General features: G+C 39.9%; 1 protein-coding gene across 4 annotated transcripts in view; it reads left to right on the top strand.

Moving 5' to 3' along the window:
* scaper (S-phase cyclin A-associated protein in the ER) overlaps positions 1–11889 on the top strand; it is a 137286-nt gene that overhangs the window by 54073 nt on the left and 71324 nt on the right. For 3 of the 4 annotated variants that reach the window (XM_057835802.1, XM_057835799.1, XM_057835800.1), the window contains exons 9-16: positions 253–603; positions 3931–4098; positions 4178–4244; positions 4325–4442; positions 4817–4928; positions 8621–8761; positions 8909–9064; positions 9144–9286. In XM_057835802.1, coding sequence (XP_057691785.1) covers positions 253–603; positions 3931–4098; positions 4178–4244; positions 4325–4442; positions 4817–4928; positions 8621–8761; positions 8909–9064; positions 9144–9286 — 1256 coding nt within the window. The remainder of the gene's footprint in view (positions 1–252; positions 604–3930; positions 4099–4177; positions 4245–4324; positions 4443–4816; positions 4929–8620; positions 8762–8908; positions 9065–9143; positions 9287–11889) is intronic. The other variant, XM_057835803.1, reaches the window with a different exon arrangement.

The following is an 11889-nucleotide window of genomic DNA, read 5'->3' as shown; positions in this document are numbered from 1 at the left end:
TCCAGAAACCACTTTCAATTGATCGATTTCAGTGGCTGTAAATCACTTTTCACCCATGAAATTGACACTTAACACACATGTTGATTCATTCTTTGGTTTTGAAATCCAAATCTTATCCATCAAATTTGGATCAGAATTGGGTGTTGAGAGCATGTCAGTAGCAAGATTCCCCGCATGACTTGTGTTTTGTTACTGCTAATGCATGTTTTTAATGGAGCTTGCATCTGCTTGTGTGTGTAACTGTCGGTGCAGCCCTCAGCAGAGAATGCACAAGACTCGGGGCATTCTGTCAACGCGCCCTGTGAAGACGCGCCACCCCCTCTAGCAGAGCTCACCCCTTTGCAAGCCGTAGAGAGTACCTTCTGTTCAGCTCCAGCTCCACCAGCAGACATGACCGTATCAGTCCCACTCCCTGCCCTGGTCCGCTCCGAATCCCTAGAACGACCTCAGACGGAAGGGCTCAGCGGACCATCGGCCTTGGGGGACAGTGTGGCTGAGGGGGGTGCATCGCAAGGCATGGCCACATCTGCTCCACGACAAGCTGAGACTCCCGTGGCAGCGGTGAAACTGGAGAGTGTGCTGGACCCCACAGAGCTTTCCACTGTGAGTGCTGAGAGATGGAGGAGCAGAGGGAGGGGTGGGCCTCGTGTTAGTATGAGGGGAGTCCTGGAAATTCCCATGGGTGCTTCAACGCCTAAACAAAGTCAATCTGAAGCAGCCCTCTGAACAAATGCAGCGACAAGACTTTGTAGCTGTGTACTGTTGTTTTAGCACCATTCACTGTGAAGAATAGACCCTACTCACCTACGTCACAAAATGACGTGTCGCTGTATCCGGCCGCCATATTGTCCGTCATTTTTTAGCCCTATTCTCAATGGTTTCAATTAGTCTTGCAATTTATAGAGCAATTTATGGAAGCCCCGGTGTTATCTGACGCTGTAAACTCATTGGATGCGTTGCATAAAAGGCGTTATGTGGAAAAACTTCAGTTTATCCATTCGCCAGATCCATATTTGATGCCTAAATCGATGTTTTTCGACCCATTGTCTTCGCCGTCTCTGCCTGACATCTGCTACCCTGATATTTACAACTATCTTGTCCACACAAAATCACGAAAGTTTGAAAAACTTTAAGAGCTTGGAGGCTTATAAATACTTCGTTGCTGGTTGGGTGAAACAGGTCCTCGTCCACGAAAATTCGGCAGGAATCTATCTTGTGCTCGGGAAGGTGAGTTACGAAATTTTCAATTCAAAATCTTTTGTTCTCGCTAACATCCACTGTCAAGTCTAATGTATTTCATGTCATTTGTCAATTGAACTAGGGCTTTTAATGTTTATATGGTTTAGCGATAGCACTCACTACATACATATATAATATGTAATAAGTATGAAGTGCGATAGCACTACTCCAGATTGTCCTTAGTTGAATTTATTTTTTGGCTTTTGACCTCAATAGTGAAATTGTAAATTAATTGTATGACAACTGTCTTATTATCCCCTTATAATTATATGTTTTCAGGTAGTTCATTCACAACGTCTGAGTGTAGGTTGTCGGCGATTATCCTAGCAATGATCTTAATTGTGGTTTTCAGCCCAAAACCCTCTAAATATATATTAAATGCATCTTACCAGATATAAAATGACTACTACATAATCAGTGGTAATCATTTGGAGCCCAGTTTTCTCGTCGAATTGCAGCAGCCCATCTCGCTCTCCTCTCCGGGTCTCTCGGAATACGGTAGAACTTCAAGTCTCTCCGTCTATCTTCTCTGTTATTGCAACCGACCGCCACACACGCCTTCACCATTTTGATTATTAATGTTAACAAGCAGAAAAACACGCGATAATAGGAGGAATTTACGCAGCGGTAATCCATCAACAGTGACAAGTTGACGGACAATATGGCGCGGGGGCGTGGTTGTGACGTCATGTGAGTAGGGTCTATAGCTGTGAGTAGATGTTCTTTTTGTTTTTTTACAATGGCAAGTGCTTTAATTATTCCATCAGGACGAAGTTGGAATAAACAGTAAGACTGCATTTTACTCTTTGGCTGCCATTGACAGTGCTAGAGTTGCAATCCGATATAACTGTGAGACCGTAGAAACGATTATTCTCCCAGTCCAATAGGATTGGACGTCTATTGCCTTCAGTGGCACTGAATGAATTGACAACAGATCAAGTGTTAAAAGGACAGATAAGATGTATTTCCGTGTGAGGATGGTTGCTCAAAGTATTTAATTATTCAAATAGCACATTTTTTTCAGACCGCTGATAATCGAGAAAATGTTTAAACTAGGGCTGTCAAAATTATCGCGTTAACGGGCGGTAATTAATTTTTTTAATCAATCACGTTAAAATATTTGACGTATTTAATGCACATGCCCCGCTCAAACAGATTAAAATGACAGCACAGTGTCATGTCCATTTGTTACTTGTGTAATTTGGTGGTTTGTCGCCCTCTACTGGCGCTTGGGTGTGACTGATTTTATGGGTTTAAGCACCATGAGCATTGTGGAATTATTGACATCAACAATGGCGAGCTACTAGTTTATTTTTTGTTTGAAAATTTTACAAATTTTATTAAAACGAAAACATTAAGAGGGGTTTTAATATAAAATTTCTATAACTTGTACTAACATTTATCTTTTAAGAACTACAAGTCTTTCTATCCATGGATCGCTTTAACAGAATGTTAATAATGTTAATGGCATCTTGTTGATTTATTGTTATAATAAACAAATACAGCACTTATGTACAGTATGTTGAATGTATATATCCGTCTTGTGTCTTATCTTTCCATTCCAACAATAATTTACATAAAAATATGGCATATTTTAAAGATGGTTTGAATTGTGATTAATTACGATTAATTTTTAAGCTGTGATTAACTCGATTAAAAATTTTAATCGTTTGATAGCCCTAGTTTAAACACAAAATACCTAAAATACTTCCAGCACTGATCAAATGTCTGGCCCTCCCCCCTCTTGGCCACTTCATGGAAATACAGGCTTTTATTAATATTTTCTCCACTATTACAATCTTTAAAAAAAAAAAAAAAAAAAAAAAAAAAAAAAACGTTTTTCAAGTAACAACATTGTTTTCCCTGGGATACACACGATATAAGTGTTGTATGTTCCTTAAAGATTACCAATTAATATCAAGCCAAATTTGTTCATACACTTAAAAGGAAAGACAATACCTTTTTCATGTACATCTTAGCAAAGCTAATTGTCATGTGGCAAACATTTTATCAATCCCAGTACTACTTTAGCCACTCCAATGTGAGTATCCCAAATTATCCGCCCTTCCTCGTTATATTCTTAATACCCATTAGCACATGCACCTGTGTTTGCGTCTATAGTGTGTATGTGCGTGGGTATAACTGACATCAAAAAATGGCTACGTTCATATGCTGTCATTTTTTGTGTTTATGCATTTTCGCCTTAATCAGAGGTCTAAGAAATTTGCAGAAATTCGAGCAACTGCCTTCCATGTGAACGTCAGTTACACTAGATGTGGTCTTTCACTTTAATGTCAGTGAGCCTTTTTTATTAGGTTTCTCTTTTCCATAGACAATTCACATACTTCATATTAAGAACCACTCTAACTGTCATTTGCATCCCCTGAATAAATAATACATTCGTTGAGTGAAACTAAAAACTGATTTGTTAATGTCAAATAAGGGTAATTACAAAAAAAAAAACTGTTTGCTCCTTCCACCATCTCTTCATCCTCACAGTAAAAGTGGCCTGCATGATATTGGAATGCTACCTCACTTGTGATTCTTGTGATTGTCCTGTGATTTCAAATGTGGTGAGGTTAATCGGGTCTTTCTTTAAATCTGAATCTGCTGCCTGTGGGCAAAGTTACAATATCTACAATACATTTGACTTTCATATTGAGTATGATGACACCTGTACCTTGTGTCCAGCCTCAGTCCATGGCAGAGGTCCTGGCCAAGAAAGAGGAGCTGGCTGACCGACTGGAGAAGGCCAATGAGGAAGCTATCGCAAGTGCCATCGCAGAAGAAGAGCAACTGACCAGAGAGATTCAAGCAGAGAACAACGATCTAGAGACAGATAATGACAATGACTACCCGGTTAGAAAAATAGAAAATTTAACTCCCTGAATGTCATAGTAGTTCATCTATATTTTCTTTTTTTTTTGTATTTATCCAGGCTGGTATGGCTAATGGAGGATGTGGACCTAATATGGAGTGGAGTGATATGTTGGCAGATTATGATGGTATGGATTTACATATATCACCTTTAAATGAAATATTTTAAATTGGTCAGAACTGTTATACACAAAATTTTCTTTCTCAGCAAGGGAGTCATGGCGTCAAAATACCTCATGGGGCGACATGGTAGAGGAAGAGCCTTCTCGACCTCCTGGACATGGGATCCACATGCATGAAAAATTGTCCTCACCATCCCGCAAAAGGTTTAGTTTCTTTTTTGAAAAATTATGATTTTGAATGAACACCACCAGTGCTCCCGAGTTCAAATGGATTAGTTGTCTACCACCATTCATAGCAGCCAATGAATTAACTATCTTTGTATCAACTTATAACAAAAGGTGTAACTGCATGTTAAGTGCCTTGTTGAAGTGCAAATCAACTTACTCATTTGCCCTTCACCTTATTTTGACAAGGGTTTAACCCTTTAGATGGTGTCAAAGGCCAATTTATTGTGTCTGACCCCCGGTAACTGTTAAGCTCCGAGCCCAAGTCCTTCAACAGGCCTCGGGGCTTATCAGAGCCCAAAGCAAGCCATGTTAACAAAAAGTTGAATGATTTATCTTCAAATTTCTGACAGGACTATTGCGGAGTCAAAGAAAAAACATGAAGAGAAACAGCTGAAGGCTCAGCAGCTGCGGGACAAATTGCGAGAGGAAAAGACGCTCAAACTGCAGAAGCTTCTGGAGAGGGTGAGTGAAAACATGTTGATCAGATTGGAAATCCCTCTAGGGGAATTCTGTGTAAAGACAATGTCAGTGTTGCCTAAATGTTATATCCTGGCTTGTCTTGCAGTTTAACATCCATTATTTAAAGTATAGACACATATATTGAAAATATGACAAATGAAATAAGCACATTCAACAACACTTATCAGATTATACTTTTAGAATAAAAACTTTAAAAACAATTTAAAAAAAAAACAAAAAAACTTTTTCCTCTCATTCCACTTCTTGCATGGCCTTAAAATTGGCAGCCATCTTGAGAAGGGTGACCGGCGGTTGGAAACTGAGGGGCCGTTTACATGGTGACGCGCCAAGAAAACGACAAATTTCATGTTTGCATCTACATTCTACATGGTTCTGTCTCCATTCGAATGATGTCGCAATTCCACGTTAAAATGATATAGTATTCATGTCAGGCCCTACGAGGCAATGCAGTTTAACAGCCAATGATGCACTTCCTTGACAGAAGACAACATAGTCACCCCTTCGAAACAAGGTCGTCAACGCTCTTTTTTTTTTTTTTTGCTTCAAAAGGGGCAAAAAACGCAAACTTAAAATATATTTGAACTAAAAATATTATAAAAACAGTAAATTAAAACGGACGCTCCTCCATGTTTGCTATTTTGAATGTTTACTAGCAGCGACAGCGCGTGGCCAAAATTATGTGTGCGAGTGCTAACTTCCTCGGCGCGAGAGTGTTCCATTCATATGGTTGTGGCGCAATCCTCTCAATCGAATCGTTCCTCTATGGAGGCTGGAATCAAAAGTTACACCATCACCATGTAAAGGCGAGGCCATTCTGCAGCACAATCGTTGCGTCTTGTTGTTGCAGCGTCACCATGTAAACGGCCCCTTAATCTTGAAGAGATTGCGTAACATCGGTGCATTTTTTTTTTTTTCTTGGGGATGAGATTTGAAGTATTTCGGTATCGGCCTTTTTTTTTTGACCAGCTGAAAAAATCTTTTTAAAACTGAGTTATTTCCACTCAGATGCAGCCACGCCTCTCTCTCCTGCACTAGTATTCACTCGATCCTCTGATTGGTTAAATGGTAATGGTAAACGGAGTTGCACTTGTTTTCCGCCTTTATACCTTTTTAAGGCCCTCAAACCGCTTTACACTATATCCTCATCTACCTACTGGTGACGCAGCACCAGGAACAACGTGGGGTTTAATATCTCTCTCAAGGCTAGTTAGATGAGGTCATGAGGGCTTTCTTTTCTGTGGAAATTTTTCAGAGCACTACACTGCTGGCCAGAAGTATTGGCACCCCTGCAATTCTGTCAGATAATGCTCAATTTTTCCCAGAAAACGATTGCAATTACAAATGTTTTGGTGGTAATATCTTCATTAATTTTGCTTGCAATGAAAAAACACAAAAGAGAATGAAAAAAAAAAAAAAACAAATCATTATCATTTTACACAAAACTCCAGTTCCGAGGGTGCAACAGTGTCAACCCGTACTATCCATCGGCGTCTGAATGAAAAGGGACTCTATGGCAGGATATCCACCCCACTTCTGACCCAGAGACATAAAAAAGCCTGGCTGGAGTTTGCCAAAACTTACCTGAGAAAGCCAAAAACGTTTTGGAAGAATGGTCTGTGGTCAGATGAGACAAAATTGGAGCTTTTTGTGAAAAAGCATCAACATAGAATTTATATCCAAAAAACAAGGCCTTCAAGGAAAAGAACACGGTCCCCACAGTCAAACATGGCTGAGGTTCCCTGATGTTTTTGGGTTGCTTTGCTGCCTCTGGCACTGGACTGCTTGACCATGTGCATGGCTTTATGATGTCTGAAGACTACCAACAAATTTTGCAGCATAATGTAGGGTCTTCCAGCAGGACAATGACCCAAAGCACACTTCAAAAAGCACTAGAAAATGGTTTGAGAGAAAGCACTAGAGACTTCTAAAGTGGCCAGAAATGAGTCGAGACCTGATTCCCATAGAACACCCATGGAGATATCTAAAAATGGCAGTTTGGAGAAGGCACCCTTCAAATCTCAGAGACCTGGAGAAGGTGGCCGAAAAAGAATGGTCTAAAATTCCAGCAGAACATTGTAAGAAACTCATTGATGGATACCAGAAGCGGTTGTTCGTAGCTGTTTTGTCTAAAGGTTGTGATACCAAGTATTAGGCTGAAGGTGCCAATACTTTTGTCCGGCTAATTTTTTGAGTTTTGTGTAAAATAATAATGCGTTAATATTTTTTCCATTCTTTTTTGTGTTTTTTTCATTTCAGGCAAAATAAATGAAGATATTACTACTAAAATATTTGTAATTGCAATCATTTTCTGGGGGAAATTGAGCATTATCTGACATAATTGCAGGGCTGCCAATACTTTTGGCCAGCAGTGTATTTATTTAACCTTTTATTCAACTTTACAAAAGATGTTTCTGAGTCTAGGAAATTCAGGCACTTCTGGAGCTATTATTTTCTATTTGTGTGATTCAATAAACATGCTTTAGGCTTTTAAATCAAGTTCAGTGTTTGCATTATTCAATTTTTTATGCCAATTTTTACACTATTACTGCAAATGAATATCGACTCCAAAAATCAGTTACGGGCCCCACTAACTACTAATAATCAGTATTGGCCCTGAAAAAACCCACATCGGTCGATCTCCAATTTTTTTCTAAGTACTCTTCAATATCTGCCTGCATTTTAGTGACGCTTCAATGCAAGTATTAGTGTAACACTATTGTTAACTTGATTAAATGAGTTGAATTGACTTGCATGATCAGGTTTGTGGGCAATACTTACATCTCTGAGTGAACTTGGACTTGATAAGTTGTGGTAATTTAGCCTCAATCCAGATCCATTCAAACACTGCTACTGTGCCGGCCCACGTTTGAATCCCACTTGGAGTAACTCTGTATATATTACTTAAACTGAAGTCCAATTTACTTAAAATATTGAGTTCAAACTGCTTAACAGAAGTCTCGGTAATTTTGGGTTTAACCTTTTTTAACCCAAATTAGGTTTCAATTTATGTAAATGGGTTTACTTGAAATTTCAAGTTCCGCCACATTTTTAAAAAATATAAATGCGTATCGTATTTTTCGGACTATAAGTCGCAGCTTTTTTCATAGTTTGGCTGGGGGTGCGACTTATACTCAGGAGCGACTTATGTGTGAAATTATTTACACATTATTTTATCATTTCACTTGTTATTTTGGTGTTTTGGAGTGACACTGATGGTTTGGTAAACTTGTTAGCATGTTTTTTTATACTATAGTTATCTGAATAACTTTTGATATCTATGTTACGTTAACATACCGGCCACGTTCGCATTTCATTGTTCATGCATCATGTAACATTATCATACTGTACACTTATTCAGCATGTTGTTCTCTATTTGTATTTTTATTATAAATTGCCTTTCAAGATGACATCTGTTCTGTGTGTTGGATTTTATCAAGTAAAATTCCCCCCAAAGTACGACTTATACTCCGGTGCGACTTATGTTTTTTTTCCTCTTCGTTGAGCATTTTATGGCTGGTGCGACTTATACTCAGGTGCGACTTATAGTCCGAAAAACACAGTATATGCTATACAGTTCTTGAATTTATGTACAGCACTTGATATGTTCATGTGCTGATTAAACAGAATAGATTTTTTTGATTGAAAAACAGAATAAACTCTTAATTTTTCTGCAGGAAAAGGAGGTGAGGAAATGGAAAGAAGAATTGTTGGAGCAACGAAGGAAGATGATGGAGGAAAAGCTTTTGCATGCAGAGTTAAAACGAGAGCTCCAGCTCCAAGCCATTGTGAAGAAGGCTCAAGAGGAAGAGGCCAAAGTAAGTGGGAGGAATTACGAGTGACTTAGGACACACTTAAAAATGCTACATGGTTTGTTTTAATAGTGTTCACACAGTGTTGTTTTGGGACAAGTTTATGGTGAATAATTTCTCTGTCATAATTTCTACATCCCATTATCCATTCAGGTGAATGAAATAGCATTCATCAATACTCTTGAAGCTCAGAACAAGAGACACGATGCCCTAGCGAAGTTAAATGAATATGAGCAACGCCTCAATGAGCTCCAAGAGGATAGGCAGAGAAGGCAAGAGGAGAAGCAAGCCAGAGATGAAGCTGTGCAGGTATGAGCAAAACATGAAGTTATATTACTAATTTCATGTTTTTAGCACATGCTCCCATCTTACTTTTATCTTTCGTTAGGAACGGAAACGAGCCCTTGAAGCCGAGCGGCAAGCACGTGTGGAAGAGCTGTTGATGCGGCGCAAGGAACAGGAGGCTCGTATTGAACAGCAGCGGCAAGAAAAAGAGAAAGCAAGAGAGGATGCTGCACGGGAGAGAGCTAGGTTAGTTTAGTGTTTTGTGGGGTTACATTAGGCCCCAACCGCTTTTACCCCCCCTAGCCCCCCCAAAAAACATACTTCCTATTTTAATTAAATACACCTGCACTATATCAACAAAAGTATTTTCTCATCCATCCAAATGGTCAGAATCAGATGTCCTAATAACTTTCCCTGCCCACATAAAATCAAGCACTAAGGCGTGCAGACTGTTTTGACAAACATTTGTAAAAGTAAGGGTAGCTCTCGGAACAGGGATGGGCAAACTATTCCACAAAGGGCCGCAGTGGGTGCGGGTTTTCGTTGCAACCCATAAAGAGGACACCTTTTCACCAATCTGGTCTCTTACAAGTCCAATCAGTCGATTGCAATCAGATGCTTCTTGTTTCCCCGGATATTTGTTAGGTTTAAAATATACCTGTTGTGAGGGTCCGGGCCCCTATTAAGGGTAAAGACACCGGACTACTCCTTTGTCCTAACTTTACTCGTCAGAAGCTAGGTATACTAATAATTGAGTGCTAATCTAAATAAAAAGAGTCACAGGCCTTGAGTTGCAATTTGATCCGAGTGTATTGATTCCAGAGATAAAGCAATCAACAGTTACAGATATCTGGCTGATAGTTCTCTAGTCTGATGAATTACCATTGGTTATAATTATCATTGGTTTAACTGCCTGTGCTGGATCAGTTATAACAAATACCAGGGCCCACTGTGGCCCTTGAGGACCGGGTTGCCCACCCTTGCTCTCAGAAGCTTGGTCAATTCCTGCATGGAACTCTCATTTAATGCGACCTGTGCAACAAATCCAGTTTTGAAATTTCCGCCTTCCTAAATATTCCACATGACTGGGTGCAATTAGTCACAGTCAAGTAGAGAAACTATCGGTGCCAGGATTAGTGATCAGGCAGCATAGAATAAGATGTCAACATATCCACGATTAACAGTGATTCACATAATACTGTACTGGGTTCTACAGCTCACATTGCTGATTTGTGTAAGCTCCACCCCACCTAATCACTTCTCTTTCTGACTTCCCACCCCCTCTTTTCTCCCCGGTCATCAGGCCCTTCATATACTATACTATACTTGTTACACTTGTATAGCGCTTTTCCAAGTATCAACCGGAAATACAATTAGCTAACGATAGCACTACTATATTCACACTTAGTGTAGGCGTTGAATGTATTTCTTGTTGTTGTTGTTTGTTCTTCTCTTCTGTCTCTCTCTCCTTTTCTATTTATCATAACCCCTTCCTACTCGCTGCGATCTCCTAACTAACGAAACACAATGAATAATCATCACAGTAGTAGCGTATCATACTCCCATGTGATTTATTAACTGTTCGGACCAATAGGACACTCAGATTCCCATTCTCCGTGTCAAGCAGCTGAACAGGATAGGTTAAAACAATTCCACTGTCAACTTTTTTTTTAAAAATGGAAGCGTTTGGGAGCAACAGCAACTAACCCGCGAAGTGGTAGGCCATGTAAACTGACGGAGAGGGGTCAGCCAATGCTGAAGTGCGCATAGTGCAAAAAGGTTGCAGACTTTCTGCAGAGTCAAAAGCTACATACAGTGCCTTGCAAAAGTATTCGGCCCCCTTGAATTTTGCAACCTTTCGCCACATTTCAGGCTTCAAACATAAAGATATGAATTTTAATTTTTTTGCCAAGAATCAACAACAAGTGGGACACAATCATGAAGTGGAACAACATTTATTGGATAATTTAAACTTTAACAAATAAAAAACTGAAAAGTGGGGCGTGCAATATTATTCGGCCCCTTTACTTTCAGTGCAGCAAACTCACTCCAGAAGTTCAGTGAGGATCTCTGAGTGATCCAATGTTGTCCTAAATGACCGATGATGATAAATAGAATCCAAATGTGTGTAATCAAGTCTCCGTATAAATGCACCTGCTCTGTGATAGTCTCAGGGTTCTGTTTAAAGTGCAGAGAGCATTATGAAAACCAAGGAACACACCAGGCAGGTCCGAGATACTGTTGTGGAGAAGTTTAAAGCCGGATTTGGATACAAAAAGGTTTCCCAAGCTTTAAACATCTCAAGGAGCACTGTGCAAGCCATCATATTGAAATGGAAGGAGCATCAGACCACTGCAAATCTACCAAGACCCGGCCGTCCTTCCAAACTTTCTTCTCAAACAGGGAGAAAACTGATCAGAGATGCAGCCAAGAGGCCCATGATCACTCTGGATGAACTGCAGAGATCTACAGCTGAGGTGGGAGAGTCTATCCATAGGACAACAATCAGTCGTGCACTGCACAAATCTGGCCTTTATGGAAGAGTGGCAAGAAGAAAGCCATTTCTCAAAGATATCCATAAAAAGTCTTGTTTAAAGTTTGCCACAAGCCACCTGGGAGACACACCAAACATGTGGAAGAAGGTGCTCTGGTCAGATGAAACCAAAATTGAACTTTTTGGCCACAATGCAAAACGATATGTTTGGCGTAAAAGCAACACAGCTCATCACCCTGAACACACCATCCCCACTGTCAAACATGGTGGTGGCAGCATCATGGTTTGGGCCTGCTTTTCTTCCGCAGGGACAGGGAAGATGGTTAAAATTGACGGGAAGATGGATGCAGCCAAA

The sequence above is a fragment of the Corythoichthys intestinalis genome, chromosome 5 (assembly GCF_030265065.1).
Source record: "Corythoichthys intestinalis isolate RoL2023-P3 chromosome 5, ASM3026506v1, whole genome shotgun sequence".
NCBI lineage: Eukaryota > Metazoa > Chordata > Actinopteri > Syngnathiformes > Syngnathidae > Corythoichthys > Corythoichthys intestinalis.
Note: the sequence above shows the minus strand (reverse complement) of the source record. Positions and strands in the feature narration are given on the sequence as shown.